At 53.7% G+C, this 19988-nt stretch overlaps 10 protein-coding genes across 10 annotated transcripts; 3 read left to right on the top strand and 7 right to left on the bottom strand.

The window, feature by feature from the left end:
- Positions 1-1155: 1155 nt before the first annotated feature.
- AB675_5577 (uncharacterized protein) lies at positions 1156-3293 on the top strand (the record flags this gene model as incomplete). The annotated part of the gene is made up of 3 exons (XM_018145799.1): positions 1156-1733; positions 1784-2189; positions 2253-3293. 3 exons carry the CDS (start codon positions 1156-1158, stop codon positions 3291-3293), a joined length of 2025 nt encoding a protein of 674 aa, XP_018002141.1.
- Positions 3294-3640: 347 nt separating this feature from the next.
- AB675_5576 (uncharacterized protein) lies at positions 3641-4375 on the bottom strand (the record flags this gene model as incomplete). The annotated part of the gene is made up of 1 exon (XM_018145798.1): positions 3641-4375. One exon carries the CDS (start codon positions 4373-4375, stop codon positions 3641-3643), a length of 735 nt encoding a protein of 244 aa, XP_018001884.1.
- A 671-nt stretch (positions 4376-5046) lies between these two features.
- On the bottom strand, positions 5047-6558 carry AB675_5575 (Trichodiene oxygenase; the record flags this gene model as incomplete). Its single annotated transcript, XM_018145797.1, has 1 exon — positions 5047-6558. The coding sequence occupies one exon, from the start codon at positions 6556-6558 to the stop codon at positions 5047-5049; it is 1512 nt and encodes a 503-aa protein (XP_018001817.1).
- A 2076-nt stretch (positions 6559-8634) lies between these two features.
- On the bottom strand, positions 8635-9483 carry AB675_5574 (Dol-P-Man:Man(5)GlcNAc(2)-PP-Dol alpha-1,3-mannosyltransferase; the record flags this gene model as incomplete). Its single annotated transcript, XM_018145796.1, has 1 exon — positions 8635-9483. The coding sequence occupies one exon, from the start codon at positions 9481-9483 to the stop codon at positions 8635-8637; it is 849 nt and encodes a 282-aa protein (XP_018001983.1).
- A 606-nt stretch (positions 9484-10089) lies between these two features.
- On the bottom strand, positions 10090-11830 carry AB675_5573 (Succinyl-CoA:3-ketoacid coenzyme A transferase 1, mitochondrial; the record flags this gene model as incomplete). The annotated part of the gene is made up of 2 exons (XM_018145795.1): positions 10090-10370; positions 10423-11830. 2 exons carry the CDS (start codon positions 11828-11830, stop codon positions 10090-10092), a joined length of 1689 nt encoding a protein of 562 aa, XP_018001980.1.
- A 621-nt stretch (positions 11831-12451) lies between these two features.
- AB675_5572 (Mitochondrial 2-oxoglutarate/malate carrier protein) lies at positions 12452-13021 on the top strand (the record flags this gene model as incomplete). Its single annotated transcript, XM_018145794.1, has 1 exon — positions 12452-13021. The coding sequence occupies one exon, from the start codon at positions 12452-12454 to the stop codon at positions 13019-13021; it is 570 nt and encodes a 189-aa protein (XP_018001950.1).
- A 450-nt stretch (positions 13022-13471) lies between these two features.
- AB675_5571 (Protein priB) lies at positions 13472-15746 on the bottom strand (the record flags this gene model as incomplete). Its single annotated transcript, XM_018145793.1, has 2 exons — positions 13472-15515; positions 15559-15746. 2 exons carry the CDS (start codon positions 15744-15746, stop codon positions 13472-13474), a joined length of 2232 nt encoding a protein of 743 aa, XP_018002089.1.
- Positions 15747-16138: 392 nt separating this feature from the next.
- Positions 16139-17276, bottom strand: AB675_5570 (uncharacterized protein; the record flags this gene model as incomplete). The annotated part of the gene is made up of 2 exons (XM_018145792.1): positions 16139-16841; positions 16900-17276. The coding sequence occupies 2 exons, from the start codon at positions 17274-17276 to the stop codon at positions 16139-16141; spliced, it is 1080 nt and encodes a 359-aa protein (XP_018001770.1).
- A 302-nt stretch (positions 17277-17578) lies between these two features.
- Positions 17579-18343, bottom strand: AB675_5569 (uncharacterized protein; the record flags this gene model as incomplete). Its single annotated transcript, XM_018145790.1, has 3 exons — positions 17579-17737; positions 17798-18181; positions 18233-18343. 3 exons carry the CDS (start codon positions 18341-18343, stop codon positions 17579-17581), a joined length of 654 nt encoding a protein of 217 aa, XP_018001865.1.
- A 759-nt stretch (positions 18344-19102) lies between these two features.
- AB675_5568 (Endosomal protein P24B) lies at positions 19103-19867 on the top strand (the record flags this gene model as incomplete). The annotated part of the gene is made up of 4 exons (XM_018145789.1): positions 19103-19297; positions 19349-19556; positions 19607-19794; positions 19850-19867. 4 exons carry the CDS (start codon positions 19103-19105, stop codon positions 19865-19867), a joined length of 609 nt encoding a protein of 202 aa, XP_018002127.1.
- Between the last annotated feature and the right edge of the window lie 121 nt (positions 19868-19988).

Here is a 19988-nt window from a genome sequence, read left to right as displayed (position 1 = left end):
CACCTCATGTCGCATATTTTGAGCACAGTCGCTCACATCTGCTCGAGCATCGCTCATTTGATACGTTTAAGCGGCATTGCGGGGGTCTGGTCAGGAATCTGGACCATTTTGGTTTGCACAGCTTATTTCACTCCCTCTGGTAGCCGGACGTATAGATGGCCGATGCGCCACGCAAAACTGTCAATACGTTTTTCTTTTCAGCAGCAATCAATTTGGAGCAAGTTTTCGTCAACAAGACTATCAACAATGATACCCCGGGCCAGCTCGATTGCAACATCGATTGCCAAAGTCCCTGTTGGGGGGCAGAAAGAGCTGGGTTGCTTTTGGTTTCGTACAAAGTCAAAGAGTACATAGCAGGGAGAGTACGGAGTGTTGCGGAGACAAAATGTCTCGCAGCAACGGAAGAGCAGGACCAATTTTGTACAGCGCGATGGGCGGTGGTCACAAGTAAATACCTCGGAAGCAGCGATGCTGCATAGGACGTGAATGCGCGTAGGGATAGGTAGCTAAGCAGGCCCGATTCCACTCTTGCCTCCCGAGGTCTGCAAATGGCACCTCTTCCTCACTTGGCAGTAGTAGTCTTGACAATTCGGCAAGTACGGCACTCACGTGTACGATGAGACTTCCCATTCCTGCCAAATATAGGTCAATATACTGACTGACCTCTTCTGCTTCTCTGAGGCTCGTGCATTGCTTCTGAAATCGGTTTAGCGGCTGCGCTCCAGGGTCTTGACCTCGACGTAATTCATCGCGTATTCGTGTTCCTCCGCTTCGACGACCCGACGCACTACCTCAGCAACAAAACTGCCTCGTGGTCAGGAGCCAATCACGTCCACGTCGACACTGATACAGACTGCTCAGGATTTTGAATTGCAAACGACATGTGTGGAAGGATCGTGACATCTTCATCATCACCGCTCCCCTTTCGCTTCTCCACCTCGCAACCGTCCGCGTACTCGGTGGGACCCTGGGATTCGGTACCGAGTCTGCAGCACTCGACATGATGTTCATGTACTTGGCGACAGACAAGGCAGACACGTTTCTTGGTAAGGTATACCTCGTGCCCAGGGGACTATTCGTGGTATCTGCGATCAGGTAGGACCTAGCATAGTCCTTCACCCATTCGACGTATAAACCACATCGCCGTTAGCTACGATGCAGTCCCTGCTCTCTTCTCCTTTGGCAGCCAACACGACTGCCATCATCTCCGCCAGCACAATTTGGTCACAAACGGAACCACTGCGTATGATGAAGACCTTGACATTACTTCTCTCCGGCTTTCTCCCCTTCCTGTCCTACTCCTCCCCCCCTCTTCAACCGCAGCACTGCAAACCTCTCCCAGGAGAGCCTCACTGGCCTTCTCCGCAGCAATGGACTGACCTGAACACTACAATCGGCGGCAAGTTGATCTCGCCACCTCCACCCGGAGCAGTCTGTCATCCAAGCTGGCCAGAGCAGTTCAACAACGATTCATGTCTAGTATTGCGCAAGAACTGGGTGCTGTCAGACTGGCACGCCGAAAACCCGATCACAAGCGATTACAACGACGACACCTGTCTCCCTTACCCCGAGCTTGGCGCGCCTTGTAGTAGGGACGGCTATCCTGCCTACACAGTGAATGCCAGCACGCATGAGCACGTTGCTGCTGCTGTGAAGTTCGCGGCGGAGACGGGAGTCAGGCTCGTCATCAAGGTACGGGACATGACTTTCCGGGTCGGTATGTGGTCTCCGTTGTCCCTCTCCATGACTGGTACAAGCTTCGAGCAGGCTGACCGTGTCACAGATCTGCCGGCCGTGGCTCGCTCTCCATTCACACGCACCACCTCAGAGGCGTAGATGTCACCCACAACTCACCGCTGGCCGCCAAGTACAGCCCAGCCACCGCCACTGTCAAAATCGGAGCTGGGATGCGCATGTTCGAGCTCTACCGGCGCATGGCCGAGGAGAATCTAAGCATAGTCGGTGGTGCGGACCCGAACGTGGGTATAGGTGGCTGGAGCGGTGGCGGCGGCCACAGTCCAGTGTCTGCTCTTTATGGTCTGGGAGCTGATCAAGTCGTTGAGATGGAGGTTGTCACTGCCGATGGCGAAATTAGAGTACTAAAGGGAAGTTGTGGAGGACCACTGAAGGAGTTGTTTTGGGCGATGAGAGGTGTGAGTACTCCAGATCTCCTTTTGCGTCTTGACTGGGTTTGTCATTGCCAACTGGGCTCCCAGTGAACACACCATGCTGACGTTTTCTTCGACGACCAGGGCGGACCATCGACATACGGAGTCCTCCTCTCCGTAACCATGCTCGCCTACCCACCAGTCAGCCTGTCCAACTACGTCTTCCTCTACAACACCACCGCCGTCTCGCAGTCCTTCTGGAACATGACTGCCCTTTTCCACCAACACTTACCTCGCATTGCTGAAGCAGGAGGTATGGGCTACTACTTTATACTGCCAAACGTCTCGGTGCTTGCCGGCGAGAACGGGAACTCTGGGATGGAGATACCCTTCAACGCCTCACTTGTTCCTCCGTCGCAACAGGGACTGATCTTTGGGTCATTCATGTTCAACACTTCGATCCATATCATATCCGAGATCATGGCGCCGCTCGAGGAAGCCCTACGCGACTTGTCAAGCAGCATGCCGGATCCCATCAACGCCGGTGGCTTTCCCGTCCCTGCCACTGATCCCTTCAGTAAGGCGTGGCAAGCCAACGCCGGACAAACAGTTGGGTCGACGCACACCCGCCTTGGCTCCTGGCTGCTCGGCTCCAAAGGCCTCTCCCAACCACTCTCCGAAATGGCCGCCGCATTCGCCGCAGCAAGTGGGAGATACCCATTCATGCCCCAACTCGGCCACCTGGTCTCCGGCCCAGGCTCACATCGTTTCGCAGGCGAGAACGCGGCAAAGTTACCAGGAGGAGGTAATGCCCTCCTTCCAGCCTGGCGAACAGCTTACACCCACGTCGTGCTTCCCGCATCGTGGGGGCTTGGCGTGGAAGAGAAGGCAGTCGCGACCAAGGACCTGCAGGAGAGGGTGAATGCACTCAAGAAGTTGGAGCCAGGCTCTGGGGCGTATATGAATGAGGCAGATCCAACGAACCTGGAGTGGAAGGATGACTACTTTGGGAAAGAGCATTATGAGAGGTTGTCGGAGGTTAAGAGGTGTTGGGATCCGAGGGGAGTCTTCTGGTGTAGGAGCTGTGTTGGGAGTGATCTGTGGGAGTGGACCGAGGGAGAAGGTGTACTTGGAGGGCAAGGAGTTGGGCAGGATGTAGGTAGATTGTGTCGGAAAGAGACGTAGCTCCTGTGGTGGTGGTAGCGCCTGGACACAACGGGCCAACGCACACAGGCAGAATCAAGCACAAGTTTCAGACGATCGCAGTATAGAGGAGCCGAAGCAAGCGTTGGTCAGCATCGCATGTTACAAATACAGGGACATATCAAAGGCCAACCGGTCTCAGATTGTATTCTCTTCACGTGATTCCTCAAATGTCAGCTACCCCAGGTTGCGACTGCTACGTTCCCTCCGAAGTCGAGCCCTACGTCTCCGACGACCACTCAACCCCCGCAGACTCCAGCCAGAACCAATGCCCCCAGCCATCAAGACCCTTCTCCAACACCATCGCTGTGGCTAGCGGGGTCCAGACCCTACTTCAGACTCCAGGTCAACTTGCTGAGGTCCATTCCAGAGTACTGAGTCGCATATCCGAACCATTCGCCGAAGTTGACAATCACCGTCACCACGTAGAACAGAGCGATGAAGTTGAGCAGCACCATGATAAGAGCTGAGATGACACTCCCAACCTTCATCATGACCCCATCTTCTCGGACCATGCGCTTATCAGTGGCCGCGAAGAGAGTGTCTGTGAGACGAATGGCGCTCTTCGTAGTCTTGATCAACGCCATGACTGCCAGAACAGCCAACAGACCACCAAGAAGGTGGACTTTGGTGGAATTCTGGTCGTAGAAGCTTCCAAAACTCGGACCATGGTTGCCTGCATTGACGCATTTGGCAAGCAAGTCGAGCCGCTCGCGAGTCTCGGTTGTGTTGGCGGGGCATCTGTTCTTGTTGACGAAGTTCTGATTCTCTACCTTCTTGTTGTGGAATGTGTCGGCCTTGAGCATTACCGCCAGCGTGATCGGAAGACTGACCAGAAGAGTGTGGTTGATGGTGCTGTGAATCTCGGAATTGAAGTCTGCGCGGAATGGGGCAAGAAGGTCTTTGACCCCTTGTTTGGCTTGTCCGAGCATCGTGGTGGGGCTTGATACCTCGCGCACATCGGACTGAGCTTGATTGTTGTTGTCGATGATGCTGTCGGACGACTTGCTTGATGTTGGGGTCATGATGCCGTCGGATGCAGAAGAGGCTGAGTAGGTAGACATAGTGTTCGAAATGGTGTTCGCTTTGTGGTGAAGAGCAAGCTGAGTGATGTGGGTGTACAAGCGATGGATGATCAAGTAGCTTTGGAATTGGCGATAGGGAAGAAGCAGAGAAAGGGACGAGGAGAGCCTGTACTCCCATCTTCTTTTATGTCAAAGCTGTTTGCTGCTTTGAAGCCCAGAAACCATTTCTGGAATTTCCTATGGGTCAGCGTTGCGGTGAAGCAGCCTTCCTATGGCGCACGCATGCTTGTAGCGGTGAGTTGTCTCGGATACCGACACGACCTGCTGCTGCTGTTTTCCGCCGCAATCTTCGTCGCCGCGTTGTGTGCAGGCGTAATCGACAGTCTTATTACCATCTGGCGGCGGCACGGCTCTGCGTCCTTGGACGAGGCTGGATTTCTGTTGACGCACTTCGGTCGAAGCGCATCACCATACACTCGCATCTGTTAGCCCAAGATGAGTTCGTGCTGGATGTCAGGGAGGGTGGTGGTGAGTAGTGTTCGGAGAACTGCCGATCAGCCCCATGCCAAGATCACCAAGGACAAAGAAACGATATGCAAGTTGCCGACGCGGGCCCCATAAGCTGTCACATTGGGATGATCATGACATTTCTACGGCAGACTCATGACTCATGCCTGTCGCAGACAGCCCTCCGGCTGTTGCCCAAGCACTCAATCTACAAGTGCCTGCAGACCGCGACTTCCCTTCGGATGAAATGGCGCAAAGAAGTCATGGGCCATGCTAACATCCACCTCTTCGGTGTTGACCATCGTCAACTTAAAGCGATGTACCACCAATGCCAAAGTCATTCTCATCTCGAGCCAAGACAGCTCTCGACCCACGCATGACCTGGACCCCTTATTGAACGGCGCAAAGTACCTCTCAGTCTGATCGCGTAGCTTCGGATCCAAAAAGCGCTCAGGATTGAATCTGAGTGGGTCCGGATGACACTTCGGGTCCAGATGCATGTCGCGGATCGACATGCTGATAACCGTGCCAGGAGGGAAGACATACTTGCCGTAGGTGACAGCATCATTTGGGTCGATACGTGGCAGTCGACCAGATACTTCGTTGCCCATCCGGAGGCCCTCCTTGATGCAGGCCTCGAGATAGGGCAATTGTTTGAGAGTCTCGTTTGAAGTCAAATCGCCTGACTGAGCAGCAGCCGCCAATTCTTGGGAGAGCCTGTCGTGAATCGCAGGATTAGCCAGCACGTAGTACATCGTATGTTCGAGGCAACTGGCTGTCGTTTCCGTGCCAGCGCCAATGAATGACATGGTCTCTTGCATCAGACGTTCAGCAGTCTTGTCGCTTGTCGGCAGGTCTGAGTTGCAGATTCCGTGAAAGATGCCATCTTCGAGCTCCGCGTTTCTCTTCGGCGCCTTAGCAATCTGTGCCGCGATCGCACGATTACTCTTCTGGAAGTCCAACATCATGATCATCGCGGAACCTGCCGAGAGGCGTTGAAACCAGTCTGGAATGACCAGTAGGGCTGGTAAGGTCCATGGGAAGTGGCGTTGGTACATGGTGACAGAAGACAGGGTCCGGTTGAGGTTCGTGAAGTCCTGACCGAAATCCTTCTGCCTGAGGACGTCAAAGCACGAATCCAGTGCATACTGGCTAATCACATCGGCTGCAAGTGCTCGAAAAGCAGTACCCAAGAACACAGGTTTCCCGGAACCACGCTTGGACTCGAGTTGCTTGCAAAGTTGCAAGGCGCAGTCACGAACATCCTGCTCCTTCCTACTGAGGGCCGCCGGAGAGAAGTAGCGATTGAACGCCTTCCGTCGTTGACGATGGACAGACCACGACTTCGTTGCGAAAGCAGAGTCTAGTGAGTCGGTGAAGCGATAGAAATAGCTGTCCTTATCGAGTTTTCGTGTTGAGCCGTAGAATTGGTCGAAGAAGTCGGAGTCTTGGATGTGGACTTCGTTCGGGTTGACGCGTACGACTGCACCATACTCTTTATGCAATTCATCGAGCCTGAAAATGTACTTTCCTTGCAGCAGCGCATCATAGTAGCACTCATACCAATAGGTGAGAGCAGCAAGACGCGGCCCGGGTACATTGCCCAGCGAATGGAGATATAGGCGACAAATTGCCGCATATAGCACCCAGGTCAAGACGATGACGCCGCTGAACACTAACGTCCACAACGATGGCAAGACCTCGATGGAAGGCATTATTCAGCTAGACGACCTCTGTGACATGAAACGAGACAAGAGCCATTGTCGCACTTGCCGGTGATCTGGCCAACTCGCTTATCATGTATGATGGCATTGCTGCAGACCGGCCGCTCCGTGCTGCCAGTGGTGCTGCCAAGAGCCTGGAGGTCACATTTGCACTTGCATACCCATCGCTGATCATCCGCAAACGAGGGTCGGAGGATTCAAAAATGGGCAACACAAACAGGGAGCGAATCGCCGACTGAATCACCAAAGGAGACCGTAGGCGTAGAGAGCATAGTGCGTACTTGTCCAGAAACTGCATGAGCGGGGTTGACGGTGGCACACAAAGGTACCGTCACCATCGCATGGATTCATCTAATCTGCGAATCAAGCACGAAAGGGCCGTACTTCTTCGGTCCAGTACATGTACACCCCTGTCCACGCCAATGTCACTTCTGCTTCTTGGAACACACCACTCACAGCAGAAGTTCCAGAATCTATCAGCTGCAGACACCGCGCCCAGCTCGCACGGGCAACGGCGATCGCCTCCGAGTCATAAAAGTAAGGCTGGAGTACCGTCATCCCTGTCCTGAGCTCTCCATCTGCAGGCACAAAACACCTAAGCAGTGGTTCTTTAATCGTCGTTTCTGCCACCCTTTTGAACGCCGAAAAGATGACCGCCCAGATGACGTTCGGCCGAGTCGTGGCGCGGCCTCGCTCGTCGAGCCGGCGAGCCTTGCGAGTAGAGGGCTCTATGGTGATATATTGTACATGGGTGCGGATTCCGATGTTTGTAATCGTCAGTGATCGGGGTTTCAGGAGGTCACCGGCGTTATATTTCCCATTGTGACTGACAACCGCATGGGGCCTGCATGAGTACTCGGTCGCAACTTCGAGGGGACTGCGTGGAAGCAGCGGAACGATGACAATGCCATCGTCCGACAAACGGGCCACATGTTGTACAGATCCTCCTAAGGCGAAGATACTTCGTCGGTGGATTCGGCCAGGATCGCTTTTAGTAGTCTTTGGAATGCTCGATGACCCTCGCCGTACAGAAGGGGCATGCTCACCTCGCAGAGACCGAGGAGCTATATGCCCGATCTTCACTGCGTGATGTATCCCTGTCCCTAGCCCAACTGATTCGTTCTGCTACCGAGACAAGGCTGAAGGAGTAAAGCGGTATTGATGGTATACGCATCCTCTCGGCAATTTTTGAGCCCAGGTCTAGGCCGTACGCTAAGTGAGTCCAGTCTTTGTCGAAAAATCGGAGCGACCGGGGCGCAAGCAGCTCTTGCAACTGTCGCGGTCAGCGGGTTGTCCGCAGGAGTAGATGGTTCATAGACCCAGAGCGAGGCCCGGAGAGATGCTCATACCGTCCAGCCTCTTTTCCACCATTGACTGCGCCAGAAAACATTGTCGCTCTGTTCCAGTTGAACATCAGTGTGGACGACGTCGGAGAGATACACGAAACACGTGGCTGATGAGCTGTACCATTCGTACATCGAGTTGATCGCTTCGCTGAGCTCTGCACCACTACTCCGATGCAGACGGTGTCTATCCATATCCATTGGTACCCCATGGATCGGGCCTTCGCGCAAGCATCGATGACTTTCCGATGACCGGCGCCATGCTCCTTGCGCAAGTCGATGCCAAGTACTCGTGCGATAATGTCATTCCTCCCTGTCTCGGCACTGGTAAAGTAATTGAACTCCTGATAGCTTATCTCATCTGGTCCCCAACGATGGGAGATGATGGCGTAGTGGGGGAAATCGATGTCACGTGGGTGCAAATGAGCAAACCTCGATTCGAACGACAGGTCTGAGGTGTTGATGAGTCGTGTTGGTGCCATGAAGCCTTCTCGAAGGACTCGGGCGGACCCTTAGCTGCTTCGCATGAATGAGGGGTTTTAATGCGCAATCCAGGCAGATCCAGAAATCTTGGCTCCGACTCCAATCACCAAAGGTCACCTGCGGGGACTTTCGTCGTCCACTTCTCATGGACGTATGATCTGTCGCGAGTTACTCTCAAGATTCCGCGAGTCTTTCGCGGGTATATGATGTCGGGTCATCGCTTTGGCATTGGGTGGAAAATCTAAAGCTTCGCCCTTTCCTGTCCAAGACCTGGCGCAAAGGTCGTGCCTGCCTCCCCGCCAATGGATGCCACGATAGAATCGATAGTATCCAGAATCCAGCGATTGCCTTCTTCACCAGCAAGCCACTTACCACCTTCGACATCTGTCTCAGCAGAGCCATCGTCAAAAGCTTTGCGCAACCCGAAAATATGGCTCAAGACTTGCGGCGCAACTCCAGTCTGGGCGCGGAGGCACGATATTGCCACCAGGCTCGTCAAAACGCGGCCCACCTTCACAGGCATGTTTTGATCTGGGTCGGACAGATTGGTTGCATAGTGCGAATTTATGATATAGACCGGTAGGTTGGGGTGTGAAAGTGCTAGCTTGTCGACGAGCTTGTCTTCGAAGGGGCGGTAGATACTGTTCCACAGCGAACGCCCGCGTGACACGATGGCGTCGGCATTCTGTGACGAGATCTCCCTCGTCGGTTCAGTCTTGAGCTGTGACTGAACGTCCTTTGGAAGGCCGTCCCTGAAAGCACCAAGGGAGTTGATCGTCCGCGGAATGCCATTGAAGGAGATGCATTTGAGGCCGACTTCGCGCATGAGCTCTGCAGTCTCCGTAGGGCTGAGCTTTGACTGTGACTGAGATGCCAGAGCATGTAGTTGTAGCAGCGATGCAGGCGAGTTCAAGGTCATGGTTGTTGCTGTTGCGATGGTGAGCCATGCTGGTGTGCCGACATGATGTGTTTTGGCAGAATCTGATATCTGGCTGTATATGGCCCTGACGTTGGCAGGCGCTTTAGTGACGGTAGGTCGAGCGTGTGCAGCATTGATGAGAGCTTTCAAGCCCTCTGATAGCTTCGACATGTCTGCTTTGGGTGCTTTCGCTGGCCTGGATGTGTTGAGCTTGGCTGTAGAAAGGCAAGGTCAGCTCGATGTCCTCGTCTTTATCGAATTGACTGATCTACCTTGTCGTTCGCCTCTGGCCCTAGTATCACCCATTCGGAACGAACTCGCGCAAATTATCAGGTGGATGGTGCTGTTGTTGCCAGGAGTTACCGGAGTGTCGTCAGGATTCGATTGTGGATAGAGGACCCGGGTTTCGTTCCGTTCGGCGATATTTATTTGGCCGAGCGCCACGCCGTGCCATGTGCTGGTTGTCTGGCCGCCGAGTCCGCACAGCGACCACGCCTGCGAGGCTACCAGCGCCTTGGAACACTGAGACAGCGTATGAGTCACTCCTGCATGTGCCTTCGGGAAGGCATACGGACGGGGAGAGACATCGTACTTTAATGCTTCGGGCATGTGAACCGACGCAAGCAGGCAGCAGGCAGTTGCACTAGTGAGCTAGCGACTGGGTCTTTCTCTATGATACATTAATCCTGCATCCCGTCTACGCTGAAAACAAAGAGATTAATATCCAACACTTGCTCTGATTCAGCCAATGCTCGTTTGCTGCGCCCGAGAAACCGCCTAGAAACTTCCCATGTCATCAGCAACGCTGAACTTTGCATCCGTCTTCGATTTCACCTCCTCCAGATCATGCCCGTCAGCAATCTCAGTCAGAGTCAGCGTGCCCTTCTCTCGGTCCACCTGGAAGACCGCAATGTCGGTGATGATAGTCGACACGACTCTTGCGCCTGTAAGCGGCAGTCCGCACTTCTCAACGATCTTCGAGCGACCGTTTTTGTCGACGTGGTCTGTCGTGACAACAATCTTCGTTTGTGATGGATTTGAAACAAGATCCATCGCGCCTGTACATTCCGTTAGTACTCTTGGTACGTCAATGGAGAAGGAGCAACTTACCACCCATGCCCTTGAACACCTTCCCTGGAATCATGTAGTTCGCCAAATCACCCGCGGCGCTGACTTGTAACGCGCCCAGGATGCTCACATCGACGTGCCCGCCCCTGATCATGCCAAAGCTCTCACTTGAGTCGAACGTGCTCGCACCTGGCGCCAGCGTGACGGTCTCCTTGCCTGCGTTGATAATGTCGGGATCTACCTCGTCTTCTGTGGGATAAGGACCCATCCCGAGTATACCGTTCTCAGACTGAATCCACACCTTGACATCGTCCGGCAAGTAGCTGGGTGCCAAAGTCGGCATACCCACACCCAGATTGACATACATGCCATCCTTCAGTTCTTTTGCCGCACGCTTGGCAATCCTGTTCCTTCTGACAAGAGCATCTGTCATCTTCTCCTCACCCGCCTCCCCGGTCGGCCTCAACTTCTTGATCTCCAGCATTTTCTCCCTTGTAGCCTTCACGACTCTGTCGACATAGATACCCGGCAGGTGCACATCATTGGGATCGATGCTTCCGATGGGCACAATCTCTTCGGCCTCTACGATCGTGACTTTTGCGGCTTTTGCCATGATTGGCCCGAATGCCTTAGTCGTGTATCTGAAGACGCAGTTGCCCGCCTCGTCGGCTTTCCACGCCCTCAACACCGCAACATCGCCAGGTAACGCCGTCTCCATGACGAACTGCCTTCCGTTGAAAATTCTAGTCTCCTTCACCTTTCCACCTTCCAGCACGACCGGCTTGCCCGTTGCCTCATCCGTGCCTAGCCTCGTCGGAATCTCGCCGGTCTGGATGAACGTGCTCACACCCGTAGGCGTATAGAAAGCCGGAATGCCCGCACCTGCAGCCCTGATCCTTTCGGCCAGCGTGCCTTGTGGACACAGCTCAATCGCAATCTGTCCAGTCAAATACCTCTCCTCTAGTTTCTTGTTGTTGCCCAGGTAGCTCATGATACACCTAGAAATCTGTCCAGATCTGGTCAGTGGACTTAGACCGCCATCTCCGGACGAGCCAGCATTGTTGGAGACTGCGGTGAGATTATTGAGCGAATCAATACCGCGAGCAACCATGGCGTGAATGATCGTCTCGGCGGTGCCACAGAGACCAAAGCCTGCGGACAGGATCACGCTGCCGGATTGGATGTCTGCTACGGCTTCATCTGCGGAGGACCAGACTTTGGATCCGCTGGTTCTGGTCTGTGGTGGTGCTGAAGCTGGCGCCTCACGGTAGTTTTGGGATGTGCTGAACGCTCGAAGAGACTGATTCCGGGAATGCGCTGCTGGTGTGGTAGGTTGCCGGAGCGTGTGGCGCGCTCTACAAGTCGTGAGTGATCGCATGCTGTGTACACGCGAGTATGTTGAGGGTCTGAGGTCGTTGACCGCGAGAAGAAGCGTTCTCTTGCTCGCCATTGTGCTGGACTGCTGGGCAAGCGCTATGCTGCCTGTAATCCAAAGCTCGAGAGCTACCTTACAGTGATGCTGACGCTGTGTATATAGTCGTTCTGCTAATCCGAAGTGACACTCAATTCGCAATACGTACAATTGAACAGATAGAGAAGAGAGCACAAATGATCGGAAGGTGCACCCGTGTTATTATTATGCGACACCCCTGTTGTGTAAAGACCCTTCGGAATTGGGCGGCTTTCTCAGCACCGTGACCTCAGCAGCGCGAAAGCGCGATTGCCATTCCGGGAGCTGAGCTCGAGGATGGATTTTCTGGAGTCGGCGATATTTGTGAGCCCGAGATGGGCCGAGTCTCTGATTGCCTTGGCGCGGTTCTATCAAAGAACACAGCAAGATACTTCTACAATGCAGTGAAAGGCAAACAGTGTCAGCAGTCGCTCGGGGCGCTATATTGTCAGAGGCCTCCCTGGAGTCATTCCAGTGACGATAGCTCCTTCCGTTTTATGTGCTCAGCACCAGCACAACACAGAATAGACATTTATAGCACATGGATATATGTATAGTCCCACCGATCTCCTAGCCAACCTGTGCTTCACTTCATTGATCTACCACCGATCCGTCGCCGCAATGTCTTCCACAGGTCAGCCGCCATCGGCCGGGTCAGCACAAATGCGCAGTGCAAAGAAACCACAACGTCAGCCCTTCTGGCTGGGAGGCGCTGCGGGCTCTCTCGCGGCATGCTGCACCCACCCTCTTGACCAAACCAAGTATCGTATGCAAACCATGGCCTCTCGGCAGAGCATGCTCAGTACCATCACATTCTTCGCGCAACGTGATGGTGTTGTGTCGCTTTGGTCAGGCATTTCAGCCTCGATCTTACGCCAGTCCACGTACACGACTCTTCGGTTTGGCGCATATAATTACATGGCGCAGCGAGCCCGTGAGAAAACCGGGCAGCGGAAGCTTTCATCGATGACAGAGATCGCCCTCGCAGGCGCCGCGGGAGCCATGGCGGGGGTAGTCGGAAATCCGACCGAGGTCGCCTTGGTGAGGATGTGTGCTGATGGGGCGAAACCTGCTATACAGCAATTCAAATATAAGAATTGTTTCGATGCAATTGTGCGGATAGCCAGAGAGGAGGGTGTTCAAACATTTGGACGAGGCTGGCGCCAAACATCGTCCGAAGCGTCATCATGAATGTCGGTCAGATCGCGACATACTCCGCTGCGAAGCACGAGCTGTTGACCAATCCTGCGATCAGTATGAAGGACGGTCTGCCAACGCATTTTCTTGCTTCGTTTGTGGCAGGTACAGTTGCGACCACAGCTTGTGCTCCAGCTGATGTTCTGAAGAGTCGTATCCAGAATGCAGTTGTGGTCGATGGGATGAGGCCAAGTCTAGGACGTATTATCACAGATTCGCTGCGCCAGGAAGGGCCAGGGTTCTTGTTGAGAGGTTGGCTCCCGGCATTCGTGAGACTGACGCCCAACACGATACTGACTTTCGTCTTCTTGGAGCAGCTACAAAGGCTTGTAGCGCTGACCAGGGACTTGTCAACGCATGGAGACACGCCTCATCCCGATGCTGCGAAGCTGTGAAATCGTCAACCAAGGCATGAAGAAAATCATCATGTACATGGCGGGCTGTTCAGCCCCAAGTTGTATTCGGCCACTCCAGCCAGTCCAGAAACTGGGATTCATCGATCTGGAACAGCTCCTGAGATGCACTCGCATTGTTAATAGCTTCGATGATCTGGTCATCGGTCATGTCAAACGTATATGGCTGACTCACGTCTGCCTGTTGCGGCATTGGCGCAGGGAGCTGAGGTGCGCCCATTGGGGCTTGCATGAAGCCATTGGGAGCTGGCGCTGCAGGAAGCGGGTGGTCAGGAAACGACTGCCGCATGATTCTCCTTATGTGACGTCCAAAGAGCGCCGACGTGCCATTGCGATGCTTCGGTGTCTTGCCAATACGCTCTAGTACGCGTGCAGTCTGCTCAATCAGCGCTCTGGCGTTTGGTGCACCAGACGCATTCTCGTCGTTGGCGGTGACTGTCAGGCCAAGCGTGAAGCAGGCTGCAAACGAGACCATAATAACGGAATTGTTTGGCATAGACTTGAGTCTGTTCTCACCTTGCACGACGACTCGCATGACATTAAGCGCTGAAGACAGTCCTGCGGCCCGGAAGAACTGCTTGACATCGGAGGGAGCCGTGGGATGATTAACGACACTACAATACGTCGAAAGCTTCGTATGGGAGACCAGGATTTCCACATAAGGCGGCAGTTGTCCGTCGCCCTGAGTTAGTTGGTATGACCAGACCGAAGTCCATTGGTCGAAGAATCGATCAATCTTTTCCTTGAGAGTCTTCACCGCTGTAGATCCGTTCATTGTGTTCAGCTGGCTGTTGTCACATATGTCCCTGACAGATGCGATGAGGCCAACCAAGTCGCGTCGCAGAACTGCTGTAGAAATGACGCTTCCATCCCAGCGATCAGCGATATCGGATATGTGCCACGTGTCGCAGCTGTCGACCAGTGGTCCGATCGGCACAGCGTATGGTCGACCTCGAGCAAGACAGATGCCTCGATCGAGGACAAACAAGGCTAGCCAGACACGCTCTCTGGTTCGTAGCAGTCGTCTTCCCCACGCTGACGCTGGATCGATATGGCCGAAGCCGTCGAGTTGTAGAGCCTTTTCCGCGTCAATGCAGTCTGCCTTCGATATTCTCTCAAGAAAGCCAGGAGGTCGGATCGTGGGCGATGGTACCACGATCTTGTTCAGCTGAAGATCTAATGCCAGTGTGAGTGCCATGGACAGGTAGGAGCACGTCTCATCGTCAGTCCAATGCTTCCCTGGTGACATCCAAGGCACATTGACGATAAATGCGAGTACGATCTCAATCGATCGATGACGTTTGTTGATCACTTGCTGTGCCAGATAGCCACGATGCACCGATAAGCGCTTCGCTATCGCGGCTGTGTTGGGCATGAATGTTGCTGAGGCGGCGAGAACCGATGTGAACAAGAATGACGACCGTGACCGTACAAAAGCTGCCGTGTGTAGTATAGGATCCATGCCCCATCGTGTATGCGACAGGTTCTCGTAGAAGTACGTGAAGAGCGTGTCGGCCTCCTCGCGTGTGACTAGTCCCATCTCCACAGGATCAAGATCACGAGTGTTGTCAAGCACAGGCATGAGACTACCAAAATATTGCTGGAGTTCCGCGTCATCGCCATCGGTGTGACTTGTGCTGGGTCCGGCGGCAGGCGAAGGCGTGATCACTGTCGATGGCGACTGATTGGGCATTGATGAGGCCATAGCAAGGAGTTGCAGAGGATTGTCCGCATTGTCGACAGCCAACTCATCCGGTTTCTCAGTGTGATCTACTGACGCCGTGTGACTGAAGCTCTGTCGATGATGAAGGACTGGCGGTAGGTCTGCCGGCTGCACAAAATCTTGAGAGCGCTCCCTTCCGGCAGCAGCGACATCGAGACCACTTGTCGGCGAAACAACCGCTGATGACCGCCGCCGGACACCACGAGCGTTGCCATTTTCACCGAGCTCATCCCAGTCTATGAGCTGGCGCAGTGGAACTTCGTTCTCGTGCTCGAAAGTGACGCTGTTGCCTTTCGACCGTTTGATGGCCTGTTCCACTTGATGAATTGCTTTCTCCAGACCGCTACGTTTGCTGGAAATTGTCAGCGAGTGTCCGGCACGTCGCGAGTACATACTTCTTCACGCCCTTATATCGGCCAACATGGTATTCGGGAATCACGCATTCGATGGAGTTGCTGGCACATCGCTTGCAGACTGTCGCATCAGGATCCCGCAAGCACTTGATTTTACTGCGTCGACACTGCAAGCACGCTGCTTGCTTCTGGGGCGTGTCATCACCACCAGCGACGTCGGTAGAGCTCATGTTCCGCCTTCATGAGCGCGTCTAGTCCATAACGATGGCTAGATTGAAAGAAAAGCCGCTGCACTCAAGCAAGACTTGAATGCCGCTGGCGCACGAGCGATGACAACGTTGAAGGGTGACAACATGGTCTCGACCAGAGATGGATGCCAGCCCGGAGCCAAGCTTCGCCAAAGCTACCCGCCTCCGGCCGGGGCGTTGGTCCCTAAAAATGCGGAGGATTCGGGTGACCTTCCCCGCCTTGTTAGGTACAAGCCTGGCCAGGTGCCAGTGAGAGTTCCGCTCTCGAAGGGGCAACTTGAAGCAGCAGCTCGTGATCATGATGATTGTTGTTACCACTGATGACTAGTCGACAGACAGACGCATACGAGACTACGCGCAAATTTCAACAAACGTCACCAGTACTCAGCGTACGTGCTCTTCCCATTCAAGACGTCCAAGAACGTCCGAGCAATATTGCGATCCGTCTGTGTACTTGGGTGCAACTCATCAAACCACATGAAGCTATCCGGGCTCGTCCCATTGTACATCTTGACACAGGTCGAGCCGATGCCCGACGCGTTCGGCACACAAGTCTGCTCAGCGCCCGTCACATTGGCCGGCATCGTACCGTTGAAGTATCTTTCAGGATGCAGGTACATGTTTTCCATCAGTCCACTGACATTGAAGGTGGCGAAGCTCGCATTCGGATAACGTTTAGCATTAAGGGCCTCGTATGGAGTTCGATACTTGTAGATTGCGTTGACCAAGGCCACGTACTCTTGCATGAGATCATCGACGCTCGAGTACAAGGGCGCCAAGTGTAAAGGAGGAACATTCATCAAAACGAAGACTCTGCCGCCGCCATGGTATAGGCCGTCGAGGACACGGTAGACACAGTCGATGTATTCGTTGAGGATTTTGTCCGGGTATTGGCCTTCCTTGAAGAAGACACCCAAGTCGTTGGTTCCTATCCAGATCGCGTATACTGCATTCGAAGCTGTCAACGGTGGTGTGAAGTATGGCAAGGTCGTATTGGCACGAAGAGAGTCTTCGTCTGACAGGAATGCAGGTAGCTGGTACTCGAGGACCGAGGGAAAGTTCGGGCGACCAAAGTCTCTGTACGTTATGTAAGTGGTCTGCAAACCGGGCACACATGACAGCCGTATATGCTTACCGTTGAGTGATGTTGATCGAGCAGACAGCTCCACTTACAGCATAATTGAAGAGCGTCATCCTTGGTTGCCAGCTGTCTGCAGTTTCGCTACCGGCGTACTGGACGACGTAGCGTGGCCATGTCCTCCCGCCGCTTGCCGTAATATTCGAGTCCGGCAATAGCGTTCCCGTGGGCGGCACATTCCCATTATGCGAGAAAACATAGTTCATGCGACTCTCATCGGTGTAGCTGTCGCCGAAAGTGATGAGGGACTGGAAGTTGGAAGCTTGCCAGATGCGATGGTCGGGGAAGGAAGGTGCAGCATCGACATAGACTCCACGTCCGGAATGGAGAGTGAACAGCGAGACAATCAGGAAGGCGCCGATGGATATCGGCATAATGAAAGTGCACCCAGGTATGATTAATCATGCAACCAGGATAGTTTCGTTAAGAGGCAGTAAGGTTTGTTGATGTGGATAGTGAAGCTTGTTCGCAGGCGTCGAAGTCGCACAGCTCTAAGTGTGAGGTCGTTCAAGATTGATCGTGTCTGACATGGGAGGAGCACCAGGCGCGGCAGTCAACCGAGTGACCCGAGCACTGCTCCAACATGAGAGGAATCTTTATCACGATTCCGTATGCCACACATACTTTGCCACTTTGCCACTTTGCTCAAAGCTGTGGTCTACACTGCCGCCGATATTCACTTCCCGTACTTCTGCTTAGCCTGTTCGGCGGAAATGCGCTCTCCAGTCTTGTCGAAGTGTCGTGAAGCCATGTTCTCCCACTTGCGAGACTCCTGCTTGTCCAGCTCCTTGGCCATCTGCTCGTCTAGAGCGCCTTTCTTGCCAGGCTGACCCTTCTGCAGACCATTAGCAAGGCACATATAGTCCACCGTCAATGCGTCGACTTACACCACCACCTTTGGTAGCTGATTGCCTTTTCCCGTGTCCTTTGCTTCGCCTTTGCTCTCGCCGCCGCCACCACCACCGGCCTCGTCTTGTAGATCATTCTTGAAATGCATCTGGAGCTGCGACTTGGAGGTCTTACCGATTGCTTCAAGGATCTCTTGCCAGGTCTTGCCGCTGGTCTTCATCTTGATGATCGTCTTATCGTCTTCGGCTGTGTAAGTTTCCTCCTCGCCGGTGGAATCGTTGTTGTCGCCCGACTTCTCGCCGGACTTCTCGCCATCACCTTTCGCCATACCTCCACCCTTCTTTGGACTGCCCTTGTCGCCGACCTTGCCTTTGCCGCCACAGCCGCTACATTTGCCCTCTCCCTTGCAATTACTGCATGGCTTTCGCTTCTATGTGATGATCAGCTTCAAGTGGGGGCGTAAGTCAAGTGTCCACCATACGTCTTCGGGAGGCGGACGCGTTGGCGACGCTCCTGCAAGTGCTGCGTACCAAGGCACTTTGACAACACGTTGCTTGCCTTTGCTGTCGGTGAAAACCGCTCGGAGGGACATTGCGACCGCTGAACACGGTACACGAAGATGCTGGTGCGTAGACGGTTGATTGCTTCGTGCAGATCGGTGCAGCGTATGAAAGCGATTGATCATTGCATGTTGGAATCCTCCTGCAAGACGTGAAGTCGATTTCGTTTTCACGTGAATGTCTGTGTTAGTTCCCTGGACAACGGTTTCCCGATGCTATGATTCAACATGTACGATCAATCTACGAGCCTTATGGTTGCCATCCATTGCTACTGTGCGCAATGAGCTTGATCCGATTCAAAGTATAGCCAGCTTGGACTTGGTGGCTCTGGCCTACTCGTGGCTTTGTCAATTCCAATGCTTGAGCATCTTACCTATACGTCTACCTAATGGGGAATGCATGCCAGGTCCTCAGTGGACCGGGGAGGACAACAAGGTCTTGACAGCCGGCTGTGATTGCAGCGACGGCCTCCAGACAGAGAGGAGCACGTGAAAGCGCGCCGGCTCTGTTCCCGACACGACGACTTGAAGGTGGAAAGGAGAAAGGGACGTGGCATTTGACAAATTCAGAGTTGAACGCTGCCAAGACCACTGTCAACCCCTGGCATCCAAGTCCAAGTCGTCCACGAGTGTCTCCAAAAAAGTCGCAGACTGCGGGCACATCGCAACTGACATTGAACGAGTCGCAGTCATCTCAACTCTCATCAGTGCTCGACTGTCCCTCCCGTATTGCGGACAAAGCAGTCGCTCTTTCGCTTCCTTCCTCGCCATTTCAGCTGCTCGTAACCCATCATGCGATTCAGCGTCACCTCCCTGCTAGCCACGGCCACACTGTTAGGGGCTTCTCTTGCGCACAATATACAACTCAAAGCACACTCGCGAGAATGCTTTCACGAAGAGTTGCATGCCGGCGACAAGATGACCGTCACATTCCAAGTCGGTGATCGGGAATTTGGAGGTTCTGGCAACCTAGACATCGACTTCTACGTATGAGAGCCCCCTACACCAGGCAGATGGTCAACCACTAACGATGATCAGATCAATGATCCTACGAGCAGACAGGAAGTGTCGTTACGAAGTGTGTCATCAGGCGATTACTCCTTTGACGCGAAACGAGATGGCAAATACATGTACTGCTTCAGCAATGAGCATTGGTCCGCCAATAGCAAGGAGGTGTCGTTCAATGTGCATGGCATAGTCTATGTGCCAGAATCAGAAACTCCGTCAGACCCACTAGAAGCCGAAGGTGAGCTCAGAAGATCCTGCAGCAATGCCCGAATACTGACATCTCTCCAGTCAAGAAGATGTCGGAGGCTTTGGCTCAAGTCAAAGACGAGCAGGCCTACATTGTGGTCAGAGAGAGAACACACCGCAACACTGCTGAAAGTACCAACGCTCGAGTGAAATGGTGGTCGATTTTCCAGCTGGGTGTCTTGATCGGCGAAGGTGTCTTTCAGGTCTGGTGGTTGAAGAGATTCTTTGAGGTATCTTAGGCTTCAATGTGTACTCTGGCACGCGTTGTTGCTGACCATGCTGCAGGTCAAGCGAGTCGTATAACCAGCTCGACGACTATCTTTTGTATCAAATGACGATGCCCTTTTGACCGAACGCCTGGTCGACCTCGGTGCTTGTGCGGTCTTGCAAATCCGTTTTCGATCCTGTCAAGACTGATCTCCCA

The sequence above is a fragment of the Cyphellophora attinorum genome (assembly GCF_001299255.1).
Source record: "Cyphellophora attinorum strain CBS 131958 chromosome Unknown Contig8, whole genome shotgun sequence".
Classification (NCBI taxonomy): Eukaryota; Fungi; Ascomycota; class Eurotiomycetes; order Chaetothyriales; family Cyphellophoraceae; genus Cyphellophora; species Cyphellophora attinorum.
This window is presented reverse-complemented; position numbering and strand designations above follow the sequence as displayed.